Raw genomic sequence first — 24056 nt, 5'->3', positions numbered from 1 at the left:
TCGGGCCACCTAAGGCTGGAGGGAAAGACTGCTGCAAAATTTCAGGTACACTTACGCCACTTTCACAAAGGCCAGTGGGACAGGGACGATCCAGTCCCTGCCCTAGTGGGCAGAAAGCAAGATGGAGTTTTGACTTCACCACGTGACCCTGGGGAAGCTCTCTCTCCTCAACTTCCTCACCGACATGGTGCTCATGACTCTCACCCGAGATACCTTGGAAGGCTGTTCTGAGAATGCATAGGGTTTAGATGGGAAAACAAAAATCTCTAAATCGGGCGTGCATACTATTTATGAATGCAAAAACAAGTGAGAAATACAAAGTCGCACATGCAAGTGAGAAACTGAATCCACAACAAGGGAGGGCACACAGTTTCAGCCACATTTTATTTCTCACACACACGAAAAAATGTATCTGAAGCAAGTTACCCCATTAGGATCTACACAGGTATTTGTTAAAATAGTCTCTTAAATCTTACCTGAAAGGTGAAATATCTTTAATAAACGGGGGAAAGAAAAACATTGTGTAATACAGACACAAGGTGGCACTGCTCTCCTGACTGCCCCACCAGGACATTCCACAGTTCACCAGAAAGAATATGGGGAAATCGTAAGAAAATTAAACCCAAGATGATCCTCTGGCCTTCTTGGTGGCAGCTTTGGTGAGCACCCAGCTTCAGCTCCCCAGGACACCCAGATTCCCCAACAATGACCCCAATGGAATGTGCCAGGCATTCTGATCCCAAAGGCAGCCCTGTTCAAGAGTGGCTTCCTGCTAGTGGGCCCCAGCTGAGACTCCCTGCTCCAAAGGACCCCACCGTATGTCCCCAATGGGATGACACAAGACAAATGAGATGCCCTCTGTCTCTGGTTTGAGAAACCAAGTTCATTCTTCAAAGAGAAAACTACATTTGTTATTCATCACTTCCACTGTTTAATTTGTTGCTGAAATACTGTCTCGTCTTCAGGACACGCATTTAGAAAAGGACTGAGGGCACCTGTTTCTGGGGTGCCCAGTACCCACAGCAGCCTCTGGTGACATGAACTTGATGAGCCAGAATCACAGAATACTGGAATTAGAAGACGGCTCAGAAAACAAAGACCCAGAGAGTGAAGAGTCCTGTCCAGGTTACATAGCCAGGATTGTAACCCCGTGCGAGAACACATTTTTAAGGGGGACTTGGACCTGAAAAAGAAAGGCCAAGTTCTCAAATGGAAGTAAAAATGCAAAAGAAAGAAGCTGCTTCAATGCTGCATGCACGTGGAAGGTCGTGCAGTGACTGGGAGCTAAGTGTCTACAGCAGTCTGCCCTGTGCTGGACGCTTCAGTGATCTGGACAGAGTGTTAGTTTTCAGGGAGGCGGGAAGGCTGATTTAAGCAGCAACAAAACAAAACAAACCCGCACCAGACCAAGGTGCTGAGGCAAAAGCCATTACCCCCTTGCGTGGCAATGAGAACAGCTGTGGCACGGAATAACAGAACACATTTGAGCCCTGAATTCTCTCTCCTGTACCCCCTCCAAGGTCGACCTCACACCTATAATAAGGGGAAAAAAGTAAATCACAGTTTGTGTATCTTTTTTTTTTTTTTTAAAAAAAAAAAAAAGGTCCCCCAGTAAAATACAAACTACATTTAACTGGTCACATTATATAAAAAGTGTGCATTTAATCTTTAGTCTAGTCAAATCTCTAACTGGTTTGGGTTTTCCAGAGTTTTAAGCAGGACTCTGTGGTTTTAGTGAAGAAATAATGGTACAACTGAAATCACTGTAAGAAATAAGTGATTTTTAAAACATACACAACACACGCTTGCCTTAAGAGTAATATAATACAACACAGCAGCTACGTGGTGGTCGGTGAGGCAAAGGGTGCATGAACGAGAAGCCCTCTTTAGGCAGAGGGCTTTCCCTGCCTAATGGGAAAGCCCCCAGAAAGGATTCAGCAGCAACCCGTCTACAGCACAAACATGAATGCCATCACTCCCTGAAATGACACAGTTAGGACTGCCCTAAAGAGGGGCCATCTGAGCCTAAACATGTGGGAAGAGGCTCGGTTACAGTACATTCTACTGCATATGCTTGAAATATTACAGTGTGGTTTCTTTTCCAGACTATTATAAATAATTTTTCATGCTTTCTGAAGAAAATAAAAACTGAAAACTTCTTTCAGTCTGTGATGAAGTAAGATGAACCCACATCCTATAGCAAAGCTCATGTTTCATAGGATTTCATGTGGACAGAATGCTTATCTGATCAATAAGCCTTTGTCCCTCCAGCCTGGAGCTCCAAGGCAGGGATTATAGCACAGAAGACGGAAGCTCTCCAGTAGCAAAGATACCCAAGCTGTGTGCCTCTTCCCTGCTGGGGGGGAGGGGGAGTACAAAGACAGGTATGGGTGGCCCTGAAATGGTCGGACGCAGGTAATGGCCACTCTCTGATCGAGTCCAGAAACCGTTCAATTGATGGGACCTAGAAGTGCCAAGCAGCCACTCCAGAGCTGGGCAACATTGTCTCTCAGGTTTTTTAAAAACGTCTGCTTAAAAAACCCAAATGGTTTTACTCCCATGACTTCCTTCCAACTCAAAGCTGTAGTTTCCTTGCAACCCAAATTGTAAGCACACAGACTATATGTACAGAATTTTTTTAAACTCACAGATAAAAAAGACCCTACCAAAAGAAAAGAAAAAAACTGAGTTGAAGCTTTGTCATTGTCTAAGTCACACCAGCTGGGCTTGCCTTGGAGCGCTGCCCCCTCGCTCAGTCCTGTTCTGGCTCTCCTGGCCCTGCGCAGCCCCTACTAGCCCTCTGTGGCGTCTGTCAACATCCCCTTGTCGGTCAGATGAGACTTGAGTGTGTTGAAGATGTGGAGCTGCTGGTCTGGCCGCAAGGTCATGAACTGCTGAATCAGCTTGCTCGGGTTCGGGCCCCTGGAAGAGAATGTGAAGAAACAGCACTGACGAAGGCCCAGCATCTGCTAGAGCCTGGTCATCCAAGTGGCTGCCCCCGCCTACGGATGTTCTACTAACGGAGGGCCGAGGGCCCTCAAGGAATCCATAAATAGTAATCCAAATGCGGAAAACCGCCTTTGGAATTGGGATGCTTTTCACTGAAACGGAGATGTAGCTAAAATTCTAAAATTTCACCATACTTAAAAATCTACCAACTTGGTTCAGGTAGAAAGGCATTGTACCTGATAAAACTGGCGATGTACACATTGACAAAGGTGGCCATCAGATACTGGCAGTCAAAGCGATCCATGATGCCTCCGTGGCCAGGAATGGTATTGGCAAAGTCCTGTCAGAGGGAGAAGGACTGGTGAGCCTGGGCTCGGCCAAGATCGAGGCTTGGCCTATGGCCACTGTTCTGCGTAGCTGAGGGAAACAGAGTGTGAGCCGTAAGCACTGACTCAAATGCTGAGGCTATAACAGGACACGATCTTATTCCACTACAAAATGTTTCTTTTAAAGAAAGATGTAGAGATTACTAACAAATAAACTGATAATCCAACTACTGAATTTTAATGGAAACAGAGTCTTTTTATTTAACCTACCTAAATTTCATGCATGGGTGAAGAAGAGCACATGTTAATAGCCTAATATTTTGAAGGGGGTGGTGGCCGATGGTGTGGGGCAGGAGGAGGAAGGCAGAAGGGAGGTGAAGAGGGGCCTGCTGGCAGACAATGAGAGAAACAGAGAAGGTTTTCCTACTTTGATTTTAAAGGCTCGTTTGAATCCACTTGCGAAGAACCCTCCAAAGGGACCGATGAGCGAGGCAAAGGTGGAGAGGGCAACGCTATGGATCTGGAAGGGGTACATCCGGACGATTTTCTGAGAAGAATAAATGAAGCAAAAGTCAAGATGCCTGTAGGTCCAGCCTCATTACATGTTAACGTAAATAACTCTTTACGCAGCTAACTACATCCGCCCCTCCCTGGAAAAAAATATTAGTAAGAATGATTTTTTTTAAAGTCTCTAATGTCTGTCTTAATAAAAGGCAGTAAGATATTCTGCATTCAGTCTCTTAAAATCTGTTGTTTTGGTTGAAGTGTATGAAGAAAAACCAGCCTTAAACAAATATGTAGTTGAAAAAAAGGAAGAGTATTTTAGTACTTTTTGAGATAGTCTTTGACATTATATCAGATAAGTGGTAGTTCCTTAAAAATTTGGTGGAATCCTATCAATGAACTTTCTGTACTCTTAAATTAAAATTCATTGTTCTACTTTGCACTTTGAATGATCTTTTACCCACAGATGACTAAGTAACACCATGCATTAACCATTTGGAAAATACTGGTTCACTGAGTCATGTCAATCTTCCAAATATAGACGCATTTCACTATATAATGTCAAAACATTACATATTAAAATCACCACGGATCTCATCAGAAAATCCGTAAAGTATCAGAAGCTGTCAAGCTCACAGTGGCAGCCACACACTTTCCAAAATTCTACGTTTCACCTGAAAGCCATATTTTACCATCAGTAACAATTGTTTTCCTTGAGCGACAGGCTTGCTTCATTCATTTTTAAGAAAAATGTCTGCCACATATGAGTCTAAAACACTTGTCGGTTCGTTTCAAGTAAAAACTACACTTTTATAAAAGAGTAACTAGTTCAGTTCATAAGTCAAGCAAGTACCCACATGTCCTTTAGGCAAGCAAGTATTTCAGTATTTAGCAGAAATGTTTTATGTATACTTTCCATTTTGGTACTAAGAGTATTAGAAAGTTGTGTATTGAAGGGTCGAGATTTAATAAAATGAATAATTTTATGATTTCACAAAAGACACTCTTAAGAGGAACTAATTTTCTTTACTGCGAGGCTGTAGCAGGAGGAATCGAATGACTCAGTCCCGTCTGGTGCCACTGCCTTCGCTCACACCAAGGCGCCAGCGGGTTTACCTAACCACTGCTCCAGCCCCAGCGCAGCAAATGGCAACAAAACGAAAAAGGCAAATGATGTCATTTATTATGAAAATAGCTGCGACCTCACAGACCCCCTGAAAGGATCTCAGGGTCCTTCAGGAATCCACAGAGCACACTTTGAGAACCACTGGCCCTAGCGATTTGTAGTGGGAGGGAAGGTCTCCTCGTGCCTCACCCTGAACAGACTTAACAACTGTCCTTCCTCCCTGGGCTTACAGCTTTGAGGGGAGAGGAAGGTAGCGTTCTGGAGGGAAGGTGAGGTGGAGAGGGGGCTCTGTCTTTGTGTCACTATCCCACTGAAGTTGGTTCGCCCCATGGGAGTGGGACATACCCAGCCAATGGCCGACTGGATCACTTCGGGAATGCTGTACTCATGCAGGCGGAACAGGTCCGAGGGCTCACAGTCCACAGTGAAGCTGTTGGTGTCGTTGTTGTACTCCACGGGGCACACAAAGCATCTGTACCCAGACATCACATAGGACAGCTGAGGATGAAGAATAGAGACAGGCAAAGGAGACAAGTTTTGCCACCCTGCCTGAGCAACAGACGCCTGGTTTGGCCATGTCCCTCACAGTACCTAGCACCCTCTAACTGCAAGCCACACACTAAATCGGAGATCTAGGTTTCACCACATGTGTATTTTACCTGAATTGGGCGGAGGAGGAGTTTCACAGCCCACTCAGGTCTCACACATACCTGCCCAAACACCCAGTTCCTGAATGAATCCAGGAAAGACCTAAGGAATGTGGGCAAAGGGCAAAGAACTATAAGAAGTTTCTTCCCACTTGGGGGAGCTACAGGCCATTTTTCTCAGGATCTCTTAACTTCGTGCTAACTGGAGGCAAGTGTAGGGGAATGTACAGTGAGTGCGGGGCAGGCAGCCAGGAGAAAAAAGGCTAAATAAAAAGCACTACAACAGGAAGTCATCAGTGGACAGTTAAATGACACTTCAAAGGGGAGACTGTGCTAACGTTAGAAAAAGGAATGGTGCTCTGGAAAGGGCTGGAAGATCGTCCACCTACTGGCAGGGCACACGCAGGAGAAAATCTGGGCTGGAGTAGTATTATCTCACCTCACACTTTACTCTCCAGAGCCAATCAAACCGACTTGGAAATATCAAATGTCTGGACAAGACCACCACCTGCTGACTGTTGGCACGCCTTGCATGAAAGCAGCACGGTGTGCATGGCCCCTGCTCCTTGACTGTCAAGATCCTGTCTGAGAACTGGCAGATCAAGGGCAGCTGGTACTGCCTGTGCGGTTATGGAGCATGCCATGCTGGTGCCCTTCTTCAGGGCAAGGTCCCTATTCAGCAGGATAGAATCCTTGGCTTTGGGAGGCAGGCTCTCTAGCCCTAGACGGGCTTCAAAGACATGTGTGAGGCCTCTGTCCACTCCCCTACCCAGCCAGGAGCCACCACCTACCAGAAGGCCAAACAGCACGGTAGCAAAGAAGCCCCCGATGAAGCCTTCCCAGGTCTTCTTTGGGGACAGCTGTGGACAGAGAGCAAGTTCTTAGCAAAGGGTGTTGTGATAAGTCTGGCTTTGGGAACAATGAATACTTAAAAACCTCACTGTTAACTATCTCCCCTTAAAAAATATCCCCATGCTTGCTTTCTTGGTTCCCTGCATGATTCATCTCGGTTTCCTTTTTGTTTCAATTGGTCATTCAAATCATTTAATTATATCATAGAACAGTATACTAATTAAATGGCAACACACAAATTCAGATCAAAGCCCCCAAAATATGCCTATATAGTCAATTAAAATTTATTCTTTATTCTTTTTTCCTGTGGGTAGTTGTCAATATTGTTGTTTGGTTTTTCTCTTAAAATTTAGTACTAGCCTTTCTCCAGGGTGACGTGAATACATACACGCAAGCTAGATACCCTGCCTCCCAAGCTGACCCTACTCATATTGAAAGCACCATCCTTCCCTCACGGTGACAGCTCATGTCAGGGTGACCACTTACCTTGATGAGTGGGGTCCGACCGAAGAAGAAGCCAAACATATAGGCCATGATGTCATTACAGATCACACAAGAAATAGGGACAATGAACCTAGGAAATAAACCAAAGGATCAACTCTACCAAGATGATAATATCGCAAAAGTCCATACCACTCATAAACTCCAGTACTGAAATAACCAATAAGTACTTGTTACCCATTAAGAAATAAATTAAAAAAAATAAAATACCAAACAAGCTATACCTAACACTGGGCACATAGCAGGTATTCAAATGGTTACCGAATGACTACTGAATAAATGAAGGTGGCAGTCCATGGAATGTCGGTTGTTCTTTTTTTCATTATAATCTCTGTACATGATAATACGCATTTAAACTCTACAGAAAAAAATAAGTTTTCCTTGTTTCTCCCATCCTTATCTCCATTCCCCAAAATAGCCAGTTCTGATTTTTCTTCTTTTAGTAGTTATCTCCACAATCCTAATATATTTTATGTCTATTTCATAATTTACCTTTTTCTTAACTGTCTAGTAAGTCCTACTTTCCCCCAGGGCTACCCTAAGAGTAAAATCACACAGCTAAATTTCTTCGCTGCCTCCCGCTGCTGTCTGATCATCCCCACCATGAAAAAGGGGGGCCATTTCCACACTTATAACATCAACCTCTTCTCCTCACGCTCCATTCTGACAGTCGCTTTTTTTTAAGTTTCCTCTAAAAAAAATTTTAAAAATAAAAATAGAAACATCACTGTTACAATAAAAAAGAAAAAAAAATTCCTCTATTGCTGTTTAACATACTATACAAAATTCTCAGTCTCCTGGCCCATACCAGGCCCATACACAAAATGTTCCGACTTCCTGCTTATTGAGGCAGGGGTTTACAGGCTCTGCATTTCCCCAACCCCCAAACATCTCCTGGATCAAGGCTTCCAGTACATATTCTCTGCTATACAACTATAATTCTACGTCTTGGAGGTTAAGTCTGAAAACCAGTAACTTGAAGCAAATGGTAAATTGTCCCCAAAGTTGAGGACATAGTATGCACTACTGTTAAGAAACATCTAGCAAAATCTGAAAAAAAATAGGAGGAACTATATCCCCCTCCACTCCATTATAATTGTTTTAACTGTAATAAATGTCTAATATTTATATGATCTCATCCCTGTTCTAAGCTCTTTACATGTATTTAGTAATTTATACCTCAAGAGGTGGGGGGTACTGTACCCTCATTCTGAGATCTGGAAACAGAGGCTCAGTCTGGGGTCTTACCCACAATTCTTTAATGCCTCTTGTATACATTAGGCTATGCCTTCACCTCTTCCCTGAGACCACTCAGCTTCTTCAATCAGCTGCTGATTTCTATCAATGCTGACAGATTTCCTATTGAAACCACTGCATTTCTGGAATAAAATCTACTAACAGTACAGCTGCTTAACTACAGGATACATTCTGAAAAATGTGCTAGGCAATGTGAGTCCCTGTAGAAAGATCCTCGAGTGCCTTACACAAACAGTATACAGTATATGGTAGAATCTACTGCTCAGTAACGGAGGAAAAATAATTTTCCCTCTACCCTTCTGGGTTCTTGGATGAGACATCCCTGTAATAAAAGATAAACAGGAGAAAAACAAACAAAAGTGTAATAACATGCATACCAGGAAAATTGAGTAACTGGCCAAAATGGCTGACGCCACCACCTTTAAATATCATCTTCAGCTAAAGACCAAAGATGATGTTAGCGTGGAGGGAGTCAGAGGAGGTTATCCCAAAAAGCAAAGTAAACGCGAGGGCAAGGCTGTTATGCAGATTTAGGTCCATTCTCTTCTGCGTTGGTTAAGAGTTTGTAGAGAAAAGGCCTTTCCCCTCTTCCAGGTACTGCAGGGAGACACCTTTACAAGCGGAAATGTCGTAAATGCCGTTTACAAAGGCACTGTGTACACTTAAGTTTTCAAAGCTTCTCCTTTGTCTGTTGTTTCTTAAAATTAACCAGCCTAAAATAATTCTTATGCCAGAGATATTTTGGGGTGACAAATTCTGTTCCCCCACAGTTACCAGGCTACAAATCTATACAGCATGCTACTGTACTGAATACTGTAGGCAATTGTAGCACGATGGTCAGTACTTGAGTAATGCAAAGCACTTTGACTTCGCCAGGCGACAGAAATGTTTCAGCTCCACTGGGAGGGACCAACACAGGACATGCGGTCCGTCACTGACCAAAACGTTAAGCTGCACACAACTGTACACATTCTTTTGACTCGCTGCCAGATTCCATTTGCTAATAGTTTATTTACAATGGTTTATCTATAATCATAAAAAAAAAAACAGTTATTCTTGTTTCTCCCTCCCTATGTTTATCAGCTTTAGTATTAAGGGTTCAATAAAACTCAACTGTTATCATTGCTTTTTTTTTCCAGGTGTGGATACTTACGCAATTTTCAAAATTCTTCTACAGTTATCAACCTACTTAAGTTTTCTTCTTCATGACTTTAGTAGTTTACATTTTGCTGGGAAATCATAAAAATTTACTCTGGGGTTTCAAATGTGTTGCCATACATTAGCATTGTCTTTGATTTTTTTTAAAAATATCCCTGTACCTGTTAATCTGGAACTGTAGTTCTCAGAGTGTGTAGGTCCTGACTAGAAGCATCAACATTAGCTGGGACTCACTAGAAACTCATTCTCAGGCCCCTCCTTAGATCTGCTGAAGCAGCAACTCAGGGGTGCCCTTTACGGGGTTCTGATGTAGTTCAAGGTGTGAGCCACTGGCTTAGAGCGTAAAGTACCTTAACATGAGAAACACCCACAAAATAAAAGGGAAAATCCCCTCATCGTCATTACTCACCAGATCATTCCTTCAAACAGGTTATGGATAACAAGATGTGACTGGGTTACAACAATCAGTAACGTTACATGGGTCCAGCCAAACTGCAAAAGAAAAAGAGTCGACTTTATTGGTTTACCTTGAAAGGAACTTCAAATAAGTCAATACCGAAATTTAAAAAATTGCTGAGAAATGGGTAGGAAAGATATCTGCTTCTGCACTTATCTTATTAGAAGTGAAAAGATACAGAACAGGCCTCTGGGAGAAATTTTGTCCCCCAGCTACAGTCTAAATCTAGTCGGTACTACTAGTGAGTAAGCCCTTCTGTGCTCCAAAGGTCTGGGTACTTCTCACTCTTAGTATTTGTTGAGTGCTTGGGGCACTCAGAGAAAGGAGGCGTTAAGAGTTCACGAATGAGGTGGCAGATAGGACATCCGGACAATGCCTGAACCTTCACCTCGAGCCTTACCTGGAGCCCATCTTCAGGTCCTAGTGGAGCGATTACTTAGGGTGTAAACCAAGTAACCATGACTGGGTGTAAGTAAATGGAGAGCTGCCAAAGTTAAACGGGTCCTCTTTCCTCATGCTCTGGGTTCTAGATACATGAAGACAGATTGCACTCCAGAGTTTTATTATAAAAAGGATGAGAGGCCTGTTGCATTTCTGCAGAACTTCATTTAAGCCAAGAATTCTCTCCTCTCCCTCTCTCGCACACACACAGACACATCCACACATACTTCCCTTACCATGTAGAACTGCAGGCGATAATGCTTCTTGACGAGACTCAGTACAAACATGCAGAATCCTGGTTTGAGGGAGGGAGAAAAAAGGGTAAAAAGAATCACATTCCACATTTATCTTGGTCCCAGTCATTTCCTTTATCTGTTATTACCTGGTCCTTTGGCAAATTTCCTGGTAGCAGTTATCCAGCACACAATCCCAAAGCCTGGGGGGCAGGGGCAGACTAGGTCTTCAGATAACAATCAGAAGGGAAAAAATGACTTCTTCAAGACAATCAAAGGAAGCCACCGCTATCTTTAAATCTTGCAGACAACACTCAATTTAGGTCACTACTCACCAGATAAGAATGTTTTGACCCTAGAGCAAAGGCCAGCAAACAAGTGAAGCCAGCTGTTTGTCTTTATAAATAAAATCTTATTGGAACACAGCTATGCGCATTTGTTTACATACTATCTGTAGCTGTTTTCCTGCTAGTGGCAGAACCAGGGAGTTGCAATAGAGACCTTGGGCCCCCAAAGCCTGAAATATTTATTATCTGGACCTTTAAGAACAAGTTTGCTAACGTCTGTCCCAGAGAAGAGATCTGGTGAACAGGAGGGTAGGATCCACTAGGTATGGGGTCAAGTCCACCCTTGCCAAGTCTTACATTGACCCATATAGTGTCAAGATATATCTGCAAACCCATCCCCTATTCTAGGAAGGAAAAGGACTTTTACCCATAAGTGTGCTGGGCCCCTCAAAAGCAGTCCTGCCCAGAAGAGAGCATGTTGCTGTTCCAGAGCTCTGGCCTCCTTGTGGGGGCTGCTTTTGGGTTCTAAAACATGCCCTCTGAATATCCTCAATGTCAGCTGACCCCTTCCTTAAACAGTGAATTCTGTATTTTTAATAGCCAGGTGTCTGTCATTCACAGAGCTGATCGAAAATAGGTCAGATGAATTTAGGTCAAAACAAATTTCTTCTGTCTCAAACTAGCTTTAAAGGCAACTAGGAAAAACACTAGCATTATTAGACTAGTGCACAGTCTGAACTGAGTTAGGCTGACAGAGCACTTTACACTTTGTCAAGCTTTACTGTATGACGTAACCCTCACAGAAACTCCGTTTTAGCTCTAGATTAAAAAGGGCTGAGACTTAGAAGATTAAGCTCCCAGCCCCTCTGAAGTCACAGTCTTTTAAAACCTAAATCAGTACAATTTCTATCACACTGCAACATCTGTCCCTCAAGGCAGTCTCCTAAGAAGACTCTCCTAAAGATGGCCACTTGTTTCTGTACGTAGGTCCCTTGGTGGTCCTTTGTTTATTACACTGGAAAAGGAAATTCTCTGCTGACAGAAGAATCAGGACAGAAGAATCAGGACCACGTTGTGCTGTCTCCTCCAACAGAGGCTGGATCACAAGGACAGGTAGCAAAGGCTGCAGTCCCCACCCCTACAAAGCACGTCAGTCTCAATTCTCTCAGTAAAGAGTTGCTACAGCTCACATAAGGCAGAGTCTTGGCTCTGCTCCCCTGCCCGCTCAGAGTGGATGTCATCAAAACTTCACATTAACTGAGAACGTGCCAAGCTCCTACTTGGCAGCCATACAAAAACAAGACAGGCACAGGAACGTGTGAGCTGCTGGGTGCATACCTATTAGGTAGAGAGTAAAGGAAATGAACCGGTGGTATTTGCTGAGAATCCGCAAAGGCTCTTCTCTCTGGACCAGAGTGAAGAAGTAATCCGTCACTGTTTCACCATAGAAGAAATAATTGACACACAGTAGGAAGTACCTGTAAATAAAGACAGGTCATTGCCTCAGGGAGCACAGGGGGCCTGTCCTTTACAGAGAGGCTGTCAGAAAACCCCAAGGATAGGACCGAAATAGCGGTCTCCCCAACCCTCCAGACAGAACCCCACAATCCCCTGGTTCTCTAGTGACACTGTAGGTGAGAAGTTTATCTAGAAACTGTGGCAGCTTTCGTCCACCCTCCATCTATCACAAAATTGGGATTTAGTTTCTGCCCCTTTTATAGTTTCCATACCTAACCTGAGAACACTCAAAATATAAGAGAACGCTCCAAAACACACCTCGTTCTACCTCCCAGTCTTATTTCCACCCTCCCCAACAGAACCCTGCCTGCCTGCCGAGATGGTTCACTCCAGCTCTGCCACCTGTCTGCTCTGCTCTTGTGTTTTCCCTGCCTAGAGCATCCTCTTCACTTATCTTTCTTCACTCATTGCTTGAATATCATTTTCTTCATAAAACCCTGCCCAACCTGGTATTGGTCTCTCTGGCATTTACTTCTATCGCACATCAACCAGTCTGCTTTCTTCTGAGGGAGATTCCAGATTCCTGGCAACTACTAAGGACTCCTCGAAGGCCAGCCACACAGTCTGGCCTATGAAATACTCGAATGACAAAGGTGGTGTGCAGGTCTGTAGCCCTCACTACCCACCCCTCCTACCCACCATCACTCTAAACATCTACCAAAAACATCATCAAAATCTCCCAAAGGCCCCAATGGGGCTAGAGAACTTACCAGCTGAGGGTCCTGAACCAGGGCAGGTCATAGGAGTGGTAGACGTTGTATCCAATCGTGATAATCTCGTGGAAACACTTTATCTGAACACACATCACCTGCAGGACACAAAAGAATGAGAACGCCTGCTCACTTCCCAATTCTTACAACTGTTGGAAACAGAAACTAACAGGTCATGGGCCTTCAAGAAAAACCGTTGTATTTAAGAAAAACGTCAGTCCTACAGCGATCCGGCTCTCCTCTTCTATTCTTTCTCACACCATCCCACACAGAATGCAGCCCTTTATGTCACACGGGGTAGATCCAATTTCTCAATAAATGCGTGCTCCTGAAGTTTCAATTAACTTCTTTATTCTGGAACCTCCCCGGACTCAGTTTCTTCTCCTTTTGACTTTGACTAGAAATACTTGAAAAGCCCCAACTACTGTGTTCAGCGGTCAGCTGTTAGTCATCTAATCCTCTCCATGGCAGTGAGAAGGCTGAGAGCAGCACTGTGGACTGGGATTTCTTAATGAAAAGCCAAAGCCCATGAGTGAGGCCCCACGAAAACAAACAAAACCAAGCATCAAAGTCACAGCTGGGGTCAAAGTATAATCAAACAGTTGAAATAATAAAATCAAATTTTAAAATGAAGAGACATCTTTAACCACATACAACTGGCCTATGCCAACGTTCCTCCATTGGTGCTTGAACAGTAAGAAGTCACAGATATTCTAGAAAATGTTGTGAGGAGCCTGGACCCCAAATGATTCCTAGAACCAAGCCAGCACAAAGCACTTCAGATGACCGATCCTGCAGGAAAAACTGAAGACAGAACTAAAATAGCATGCAAATGGCACTTACAATTATCATTAAAACCATTGGTCCCAGGTAAATGATGACGAAGAAAAATGCAATCATGGCCAAAGTCAGGATGCCTCTCACCCACCAGTTCTTCCATCTAAGTTAGAGAGGACAGAAGTAGAAAACACGTTCAAAGGCCAGAAAAAAAAAACAAAGAACGAAGCACAAACCCCAGGGCAATGGCCTGTCCTCGGAGAAGTGAGGCTGAGGTCGATCCTTTCCAGAAGCACCTCCTTCGCCCCAACAGACGCATTAGTCACGTGCTGGTGGGAGCAGGGCCACTAGAGCCATCGCTTCGCCCACATGGAACTCAGCGGGTACTTCAAGGCCTACAGAAAATATACCCCGCTTATGTCTTAATGAAGGAATCGGGCAAAAATCTCAATAAAAATGCAACGCCCTCTACTTCGGTATCTTCTCGGATGGCTTCTATGGCCATCTTTATCTGAAGAAAAAACTATGAACATGTTTCCTGCAGCAGAATCCAACATTGCTCTTCTCCTGTATCGTTAAAGAGATAATATTAAACAATGATAATAATAGCTATCAAATATGTGCCTAGTACTTTTATGAAGACTTTATATATATTAATTCATCCAACCTTCAACACTTCTTACGAGCTTTTACAGAGTAGGAAAGAGACGTACAGGTCATACAGCTGTAAAGTGGTTAAGCTGGGATCTGAATCCTAGGAGTCTGGCTCCGGAACCCATGCCCTCAACCATTGCACAATACAACCTTTCAAACGGACATGTGTGTGGGAGGCACACAGGAACACTCTTAGATAATGTTTTGGAGTCTTACACTTTGTGTTTTTAATCTACCCACATAGCCGGTGTTGGAGGGACCAGAGTCTCAAGGGACCAGAATTTTAACCCTGGATTCACCCAAGTAGAGGTGTTTCTCGAATCTTCTGAAAGAATTTTTAAATGCTCGTAATGGATGTGTGTGCATGAGAGAAGGAAAACTAAACTTTGAACTGGGTTCTTCTGTGAGAAGCAGCCAACCCATCAGTCACAAACCACGACTCCTCATGTGCTACATCAGCGACCTTGCCCACCATCATTCCCTTGTCCACGCTTTCCTCCTCCTTGGACTGCCTCTCCCAGCCCACCTTAGAGCACCCTTCGAGGGCTAGACCCCTCCCAGGCTGGGCTCACAGTTGTTGTTAAGCACTAGATGACACTCAGTGGAGCTCTGCGTAGAAACAAGAGGGACAGCAGCCAATGCCAGTAGGCAGGCCTGCCCCACATACTTTGACAGAAGCAGACTCCCACCACAAGACTGTGGGCTCTCTGAGGACCCTGGGTCTTCCATGGCACCTGAACACAAAGCAAGGCACCCAACAAGCCAGGTTACCTTGAAGACAAGTTGGAAAGGGCCCTGTTGAGGACCTCTGGGGTATCGTCTGCAGGAGTTACCAGGGGAGCGGCTTCCGCTCGGCTCTCACTGTCCGATGCAGTCTCTCCATCTACCTTCACTTCTGGCTCTGACTCCTACGTGGCAGAAAAACAGAAAAGGTCAAAAATGCTGAGTAGGATACCAAGAAGTACATATCTGTCATCGGAAATCTGTGGGAAAAGACCCGAACAGGGCCTGAGGACCTGGCAGATGGGACTCACAGTGATCCCAACACTTCTGACATGTGCCAGGATGGCCAGCTCTCTGCTGCAAGAGAGGCATGCACTGGCACCTAGGGAGGATGGGTAACAGCCACAGTCTATTCAATCCCCCTGCCTTATGGGAAAGTCAGGGACGGTCCAGAAGACAGAGAAAGCCCCTCCTTTGTATCCAAAGAATGCAAAGGAGGCTGTGACTGGATTTCATCCAGGCCTCATTCCTGAGCCTACTACCCAGAGCTGTTATTTCTTAGGGGAATTTAGAATAGTTGCTACGAGAAGAGGTGGAGTCGAAATCAAATCACTTAGAATTAGACAGCAACAACGCACTTAGTATTTGTATAGCCCTCCACCGTTTGTAGAGCGTTTCCCATACGTGAACCTCAGAGCAGTTCTGGAAAGAAGAGAAGCAACAGAGGAAGATCCGAATTAAGAAACCTGGTGGGGAGGGAGGCGCGGGCTGTGAGGAACTCCGTGGTTGACCCCAAATCTCCTATTAACCCAGGTTCTCTTCTTTTATTTAAGCATCTTAGAATTTATTTTATTTTTCATTAAGAAAATCAAAAGAAAGTAAACTAGAAATGGCAAAAAGGATGTTTCATCACATCTCCAAAGATTTCATTATATACATATGCAAACACAGAAACAGTTACATGTGTTTTTAAGTTGAATTAACAATTTGAATTCCCCTAATAACATATGAAATTGAGCACCATTTCACATGTTTATCGGCCATTTAGATATCTTCCTTTGTGAAGTGTCTATCAAGTTACTGGCTGTTTTCTGCCTTCCTTTTTATTGATTTGTAGGAATTTTTTACACATTTCAGATTTAAGTGCTTTGTGTCACTAGTAATGTTCTTCCAGCCATCTCTAATCCCACCCTGACCCCAGTCATTCCCTGTAATACTCAGACCATCTCCCTCTTGGCGTTGACCACAATGGGGACTTGGAGATTTTTTGTAATTGTCTATTGTTTCCTAAAGATGAGACCCAAGACACCTTGTTCTCATGACATTTCCACGTCTGGCACACAGCAAAATACTTACTAATGGAAGGAAGGACAGAGGGAGGAAGCCAGGAGTTGATTCCAGATATGTCAGAGATACCTAGCCCTTGCCCTTTCGGAAACAGCTAACTCTAAACTAAATTACAACTAAAATAACACCACAAAACAGAAGGCTTTAAGTAGTGTAAGACTGCTGACACGAAACAAAGCTGGCTTTTGTAAAGGGCAGATAGGATCTGAGGGAAAGAGCTACAGCTTCTGATGACGAAGTTGCTGCTCCTTACTCCGCCACGGCTGAGCCAGGTGGCTCTAGAAAAGTGCCTCTCTCTGTACTTCAGGGTCCTTACAAAAGGGCCCCAGAAAGGGTCCTCCTTACCTGTGGGAGTCCACTAAAGAGGTACGACCAAACTCCCACCCAGGACTGTGTCCCATTCCACTGCCCCGAGAAGTTCTGAAACACAGCAAAGCCTCCGGGATCACCCCTGTCCGGCTAGACTGAATGAAGAGTGACGCATTCAGATCGACTTTCCATTATGGATGTTAACATTAACACACACACTCTACCCGCGACCATTTCTAATGAGGTAAGGATGCTGTGTGGTTATCTAGATCTGACCCCTAAACCTAAGGGCTTCAACATGAGTGCACCTAGGCCTCAGAACCTCTAGGAGCATCTAGAAGCCTCAGGGACCGGGCTTGAACACAGCAGGCAAGAGAGCATGCGCACACACACACACACACACAGAAGCCCAGGCACAAGGTTATTTTTAACTTATCTGTCCTGTTGTCAAGGAGACTCACAAAGGCTGCTGGTTCCCCAGGCGAGGAAGGGCAGGAAGAAGCCAGGAAAGGCCTCTGCACGGGAGGGGCAGAGAGCCCTAGCTCAGTAGAGCCGCCCAACCTTCCAGACCCTTTCCAAGATTAGCCCAGCACCATTTCCTGCACTATCACCGTAAGTGACTCTTCTTCCTTGCTAGGATAGGGTAAAGTGAAGAGAGGTATCCTGAGGCAGAACGTAGGAGAAGACAGAGAATTATTAAAAAGACACTGTTAACAGCTCTTTTTACCAAGAAGTGCTGTCCTAGGATGAACAACTAGGAAATTAAGTCTGTAGGAACAAGCCTGAAGATTAACTTCCTAGGTTTTACCTGCCTGTGAGCAAGTTAACTCCAGGGTCCCAGGCCTCATTCCAGGCCTCATCCCAGGCCACAGAAAATGCATCCCCAGAACCCTTATCAGGAGGTTTCCTCTGAGTAGGAAACCAATACCTACAAAGAGAACCATTCTCCCACCAGCAGCAAGGCAAGCCCTGCACAAGGGAAGGAAAGAGCACAGCCCTGGAAGACATGGATGGGGAAGGGGCAAGTCAGCCAGCTCTCTAGGCTCCTGACCCCCAGCCCCACCACAAGCATCCCGGCCAAATGTCACAGGCCAAGGGACCAGAAACTTCAGAGACCCTGGAGGCCTATAGTGTTCTGGCTCCCCGACACTCCATGAGCAAAAGTCCTGCGCTTGGACCACTTATGATGGGTAAAGGATGCCAAGTGCTGATGCTGCTTCCATGGTGGAACCCAAGTCCTTGGCCTGAAGAAAACTGTTACATGCTGGACCAAGAGCCAGAGATGCCGAGCATGTTCATAGATTTGCTCCTCCAGGGGATGGTGAAACAGGTAGATGTAAAGAAAGACTTTCTGCAGGAGGCGGCAGCAGCCAGTCAGGGAGAACAGGGCCCAGGGCCTGGCTCTGATACCCATTACATCCAGCACAGGCCTCCATTCTTGGGTCTTCCTAGTGGAGAAAGGATCCCTCATTTCAGCCAGTTGTTGATGATCAAATGCAGTATCAATGAAAGTCTATGAAATCTATAAAGGGAATGAACATCAACAGCCCCACCTCACAGCAGCGTGACCATGGTGCACAGGACAGGAGCACAAGACCTTAAACACCCACCCCAGGCAACCTGAGTACCCAAGGAGGGTGGAGGAAAGAATGACAGCCATCAGGCCTGGCTGGGACCCCAGTGCTAACCAGTTACGTGAGCTCAGTATTTGCCTGCCTTCCTTCCTCTTCCAAACCTTCCATTTATCTAAGAGGCAGCCCCAACTCCAAAATAATCCACTTCCCAAAGCTACCATGGAGGTGGAGGTCAGAAGCACGAAAGCAGCAGTACAGATTAGTGCTCTCTGAAGTGAGATGTGTGCAACACAATCCACTGAAGTGTAGAAACAAACATTAGAACTAATTTCTGTTTACCTTGTATTTTCTTTCCTGTGTGCGCTTTAAAATGGACCTATAAGTACATGTATATAACTCAGTAAATTTGTGCAAGCTGGGAAACATGGTAAAAACATCATACACATCCAATGCAGTGGTATGTCACCAGCCGTGAGCATCTTGGAACATAGAGGGCACCTACAGGTTTGTTGAATTAGTAAGATAATTAATTCTACTTGACCTACCATTGACCAAAGTGTCCGGGCTGCACTGAGAGTCTGACAGAACCCACTCTGATTTCTAGCTCATGTGCCAGGACCCATGCCCCGACCCATGCCCCAGACTCCAAGGTGGCCCTCAAAGCAAGACCAGGCCAGTGCCCGTTCCCGCCCCCGTCCCTGCTGGGATCTGAGGTCCCAGCTCAGCACCCATGGGACCAGCACAATGCAGCAAGAAGCTGCTGCATTGCTGCTTCAAATTGTCTCATCCCAGCTCCCAGGCACTCTCTTCCTCCTCTGCTTTTCAACCCAAGAGACCAGATCAGAGGCTAAGTGGAGTATATCCTCTCTCTCAGATTCTATCTCAGTAACTGCCCATCCTCCCTTGCTCCCTTAGCCATTTCTCAAGGGGCTGTGGTGCTGGTGTAAACAAGAAACAAAAGTGATGCTTTAAAAGGAAGGGGGGAAAAGCTCCCTCCGAGGCCTCCTTCCTTCTGGTTCACTTAGAGCCTGTAGGGAAAGGCAGAAGCAGCGAGGGTGATGGACACACGGAGTCTCCTGAGTACCAAGGGCTCAGGTAAGACCTGTGGACAGTTTTGGAGAAATTCATACTCCAAAGGCTTCCCCTCCCAGCCTTCCAGTGCCGCTCTCCCTGCCGCAGCTGCCCCAAAGCCAACACCAGCCCGACCTGGAGCTCAGAACAGCACAGAAGCCTTCCTTCAAAAGACGCAAGAGAAGGCGGCAAGGGAGGGCCAGAGGGAACAGCGGGTGGGAAGCCAAGCTTTTCCTAGCCTGCGGAGGGGCCTGGCTCTGGCCAGAAAAAGAGATGGGGAAACCCTCCTCTTCTCATGCTCTCTCAGTTCTCAGGCTTTCCCAAAGGCCTGCCTTGGGCTTACAAAAGCTTATGGGGCAACAGCCCTCTAGTCTCCCTTTTGTGTCTTGTCAGGGGCCCACCCTCCAACCTCAGTATTTCTCAAGACTCCACAGCGACACACACAAGTGGCGATGGTCCAAGCCTGACCAGAGAAAGTGTGGCTGTGGCCAGGCTGGACAGGAGCCCTGGGCACTGTGTCAACCCTGGCAGATGGGACTCGCCCCACTCCACGTCCCATTTCTTTACCAGATACCAACTCGGTTTTGTATCTCGCTAAAGAAAATATATTAATATGCTGTTCATGTTTGTCTAAAAGGAGCTAAAAAATAGGGAAAGAAAATACGTGGAACCACTCACTAGGCTTTTTCTTCTTTGTAGTTTTCAAGGGAATTTCATTAAAAGGTAGTACAGTAAATCCTCACTTAATCGACAGAGCCTTGGAACTGCAGTGAAATGACAAGTTACTTAACCAATTTTACCATAGGCTAAATGATATAAACAAGAGTTAAGTTCCTACAGCATCTCATCAACGTCATGATGAAACCACGTTGAACAAAACGGTGTTATTTGAGGACCGGCTGCACTCAGTGCCTTGGCTGGTTACGCTTCCAACGACTCTCTCCTTTCCGCTGGCACCACATTCAAATGTGTACGTTTCATTTAACCAAGTGACAATGTAACTTATACAAACTGTTTTGCGCTGCTTTACATGCAAATTATAAACCTTGTCCTGGAGGACAGTTGTTAGGCTGACCCTAATCTTTCTGCTAAGTATCTGCTTGCACCTTCTAATCAAGCCCTATGGCACACATGACCCTGGAACAGAAATTACCAGAGACAGGTGTATCCTTAGTAAGAATGTCAGGGATCTATGTGTCCCTCTCACTGAAAAAGCAAGTAGGTGTGGGTAGGTGGGTGGATATGTGTGTCAATAGCTAAGAAAGTATTTCTAGCTTTTTCTAATGCTAACTCCAATTAACAAGTTCAGTTGTCTGAACGAAGGATCAAATAGGAGGAATCCTATCCTGAAAGTTTAGACTCATCCTAGTATGGCCATTATCCAGTCCTCCAAAAGCCTCATATCAATAATGTGACATACAGAAAATGTTTACAGCTCAAGATGGACTGCGGCACATAAAGTACCTGCACAGGTAACTGCACTCCGCACCACAGAGCTCTACAGAAAAGACACAAAAACGTGTATGGGAGATTCAGCTTTTAAAACCTAACACTAGCTATGAACCATTTCACTTCCAGACAGTAAGAGGGCACTTCCCATCGTCTAATTTAGGTTTCGGACATATTAAATGTAAAGTCTGCCTTATCCAACTTTGTTTATTTTGAATCCTTGCCTTGAACCTGTTAAAAGCTCAAAGAGCATTTTTTCAAACTCACTGAATTTTAATCAAATTCATCAACCTTTACTTAGAATAATGGATGGCCAGCATTAGTGTGGGGAAGGCAATCCTAGAGCTACAGTTATACGAATGCAACTAATGACTAAAAAGGCTGTGATTTCAGCTCTCCCGAAAGGTTAAAATGACTGAGGGGAGGGGAGTCCCTAGGGGGCACCCATAAAATCCAGGGTGGTAATAAGCTGTATTTCCAGATAGCAACTAATGCGTTGTTAGCAGGAATAATGAGTAAGGAGGCATAGTGAAACCTAAAAATGGTTCAATCCTGTCCTACAAAATGTATAGGTCTGTGTGTATTGCCACTCTTTTCCCTTAAATAATGGGAAATGCTCCAAGCAGAGTCAACACATTTGTCCTTTGAGCTAACTGGACTGCATACTGGACGTCTCTTTCCAATTCTAACACGTCAAGATGCTACCTTCATATTAAGAAACACCTGCATTATTTTTCTTCCTAACATCACTATTACCTGAAATTATTACACATTTGTCCATCTTCCAATCTGGAACAAAAACTCCAATGTATTTTTCATTGCTACATCTCCATGACCTACAACGTTGTCTGGCATATAGAAGGTCCTCAATAAATGTTTCTTCACAAAGAGAGGAAGGGCAAAACAGGTTAAGGAATAACTAAGGAGTTCTCCACTTCTGCGTCTGTAGGTTAAAATGGCAGGCATAAATGTCACACCACAATAGCCAGCCACTCTGTACAAAATATCCCCCATCTTACCATGTTTACATACATTCGTAGGTTCCATAAGTGGAATGAATGTGAAAGTATTAAGAAAGAAATTCATTAAGGATGAGCCATCAAACATGCAGAATAGAAGTTGGTAGTAGAATGAGAAGAAAAATCTCAAAAATCTCAAGAGCTGCTGACTGTCCTCCTCTCCAGCATTCTACACACACACACACACACACACACACACACACACACACACACACGTATATATGTATATGTATGTATATATACATATATATGTATATATACATACATATACATACACACACACACATACACACACACACGTGCGCACACACCTCAGAGACAGTGTGGGTTTGGTTCCAGACCACTACAATAAAACCAGTATACAAAAAAGCATGGTATGAGGTACCTGCCTCCTGCAGCTTGGGCTTTCAGGAGCTGAGTTTCCTGCCAATGTGGTTTCTGCTCTAAGCAAAGACAGCCAGATGCACCAATCAAAAAAGAAATTGCTCACCATTTTCATAACAAATAAAACAGTAAGGGCTACTAAATCTTCACACTGTGAACAAGCTGGCCATTGTCTCTACCCAACTCCATCTCAGCTGAGGGTTGAGGTTGATGGTCAGAATGAACCATAACATCTCAGTTATGTGATGCTGAAGAAAAATCTGCTAACAGAAACAATTACCATCTCAAGGGTATTGGGGATGATGCAGGGAGGAGGCAAGAGAACTATAATATTAGTCATGCTACTTTCAGAGACTATAGTTTGCTGATCAGCCTTGCAGCCAGGCCGGGAGGACACCAGCAGAAAAAAGGAACGTTTCTACTAGGATTGCTAACAACCCATTTTCGGCACTGTGAAAAGGAAACAGGAAAAGAGTCTTTAAGTGGTGCCCTACAGAAAGTGAAATCATTTATTCCCAATGGCTAAAACCATAGGGAACCTATGGGTTAAAGGCTGGGAACTGCCAGCAGGCTTTTCACCACATCATCATCTTACCTTTTCCAAAGACTCTTATTCTTCCTCACTATATGCCTGCCCATAACAAAGGAAATGGGTAAAACAAAGTCCTTAAACTATAACTCACAGGAACTAAAGAATGACATATAAACTGAATTCCCTGAACACTCAGGGTCCCTTCCCTCTCACTCTCCACCTACGAGGAGGCCACACTTTGTGGAGTGTTACCTCTTTTCTAATAAACTTTCTTTTTGACTCTAACTTTGGTGTGTGTGTTTAAGTCTTTCTATGCTCTCGGCCAAAGGGCCCTCTTCTTTCAGTGCAGGGCTTGGTTTCTCTGGGGAAATTTGCCCTGTCCTGCATCAGAAAGATAAAATAAGGCTGTGGTTTTTGAGCCATGGGTAGAGAGCTACCGGGTCTTGAAATCAATTCAGTGGATCACAACTATCAAAAAATAAAATGCAGTGCCAGAAGCCAGGCTAGGGGTACCTCTGAGAGAGGGAACTGACTGGAAGAGATCACAATGGAGCCTTCCCAAGTACCGGTAATGTGCTGTCTGATGGGGGCAGGTCACAGAGAGGTGCTTACTTTATGAAAAGTCATCCCACTTTATGATTATGATATGGACACTTTTCTGTATGTTACACTTCAATAAAAGTTTACATAAAAAAGTAGAATAAGAATCAAACAGAACAGAAAACTTTTGAATGTATCACATATAGTAAAAGTACTGTTTCCTAAAACTTTTTTCAAAGTGATTCATACACACAACTTTGTATTGGGACACACTGTAAAATGTGTTTATTCCTGGGGATCGAGATCTAAAATATCCTGAAAGGCCTGAAGAAGCAATGCACAGAAACATGTTGTAAACTAACTCACCATACAAATGTTGGTTGGGGGCATGAATAAGGAGGAGACTAGGCATTATTAAGGTTTTATAGATGAAAAACTGAATCATATGCTCTCCTATTAGCCTATTTATATTTGAGACTTACCAAGATTTCCTCATTTAGAAGACTTTTTTTTTTCCTCTCCGTAATCCTCAGGAAGAGAAAGAAAATCAACCAATAAAGCAAAATCTCACTCCAGTTCAAAGAAACTAATGATGAAATGAAATGATAAAACTAATTTCCAAACTAGTGATGAAACTAAAGAACACCAAGACAAACAGGAAATACTGTCTTTGAACCAAAAACCATAGCACACTAGCAATTAAAAGGCTAC

At 44.3% G+C, this 24056-nt stretch overlaps 1 protein-coding gene across 1 annotated transcript in view; it reads right to left on the bottom strand.

The window, feature by feature from the left end:
* Positions 1–365: 365 nt before the first annotated feature.
* CDS2 (CDP-diacylglycerol synthase 2) overlaps positions 366–24056 on the bottom strand; it is a 37558-nt gene continuing 13867 nt past the window's right edge. Inside the window, exons 2-13 of the mRNA XM_016128422.2 lie at positions 15169–15305; positions 13810–13906; positions 12967–13064; positions 12077–12216; positions 10455–10513; positions 9730–9812; positions 6891–6978; positions 6344–6412; positions 5251–5403; positions 3703–3822; positions 3186–3289; positions 366–2922 (exon numbers count right to left, since the gene is read on the bottom strand). Of these exons, the coding sequence (XP_015983908.1) occupies positions 2793–2922; positions 3186–3289; positions 3703–3822; positions 5251–5403; positions 6344–6412; positions 6891–6978; positions 9730–9812; positions 10455–10513; positions 12077–12216; positions 12967–13064; positions 13810–13906; positions 15169–15305 (1278 nt within the window). The 3' untranslated portion in view covers positions 366–2792. The remainder of the gene's footprint in view (positions 2923–3185; positions 3290–3702; positions 3823–5250; positions 5404–6343; positions 6413–6890; positions 6979–9729; positions 9813–10454; positions 10514–12076; positions 12217–12966; positions 13065–13809; positions 13907–15168; positions 15306–24056) is intronic.

Source organism: Rousettus aegyptiacus, unplaced genomic scaffold (assembly GCF_014176215.1).
Source record: "Rousettus aegyptiacus isolate mRouAeg1 unplaced genomic scaffold, mRouAeg1.p scaffold_m13_p_12, whole genome shotgun sequence".
NCBI classification, from domain to species: domain Eukaryota; kingdom Metazoa; phylum Chordata; class Mammalia; order Chiroptera; family Pteropodidae; genus Rousettus; species Rousettus aegyptiacus.
The sequence above is the reverse complement of the archived record's forward strand: the minus strand, read 5'-3'. Positions and strand labels throughout refer to the sequence as shown.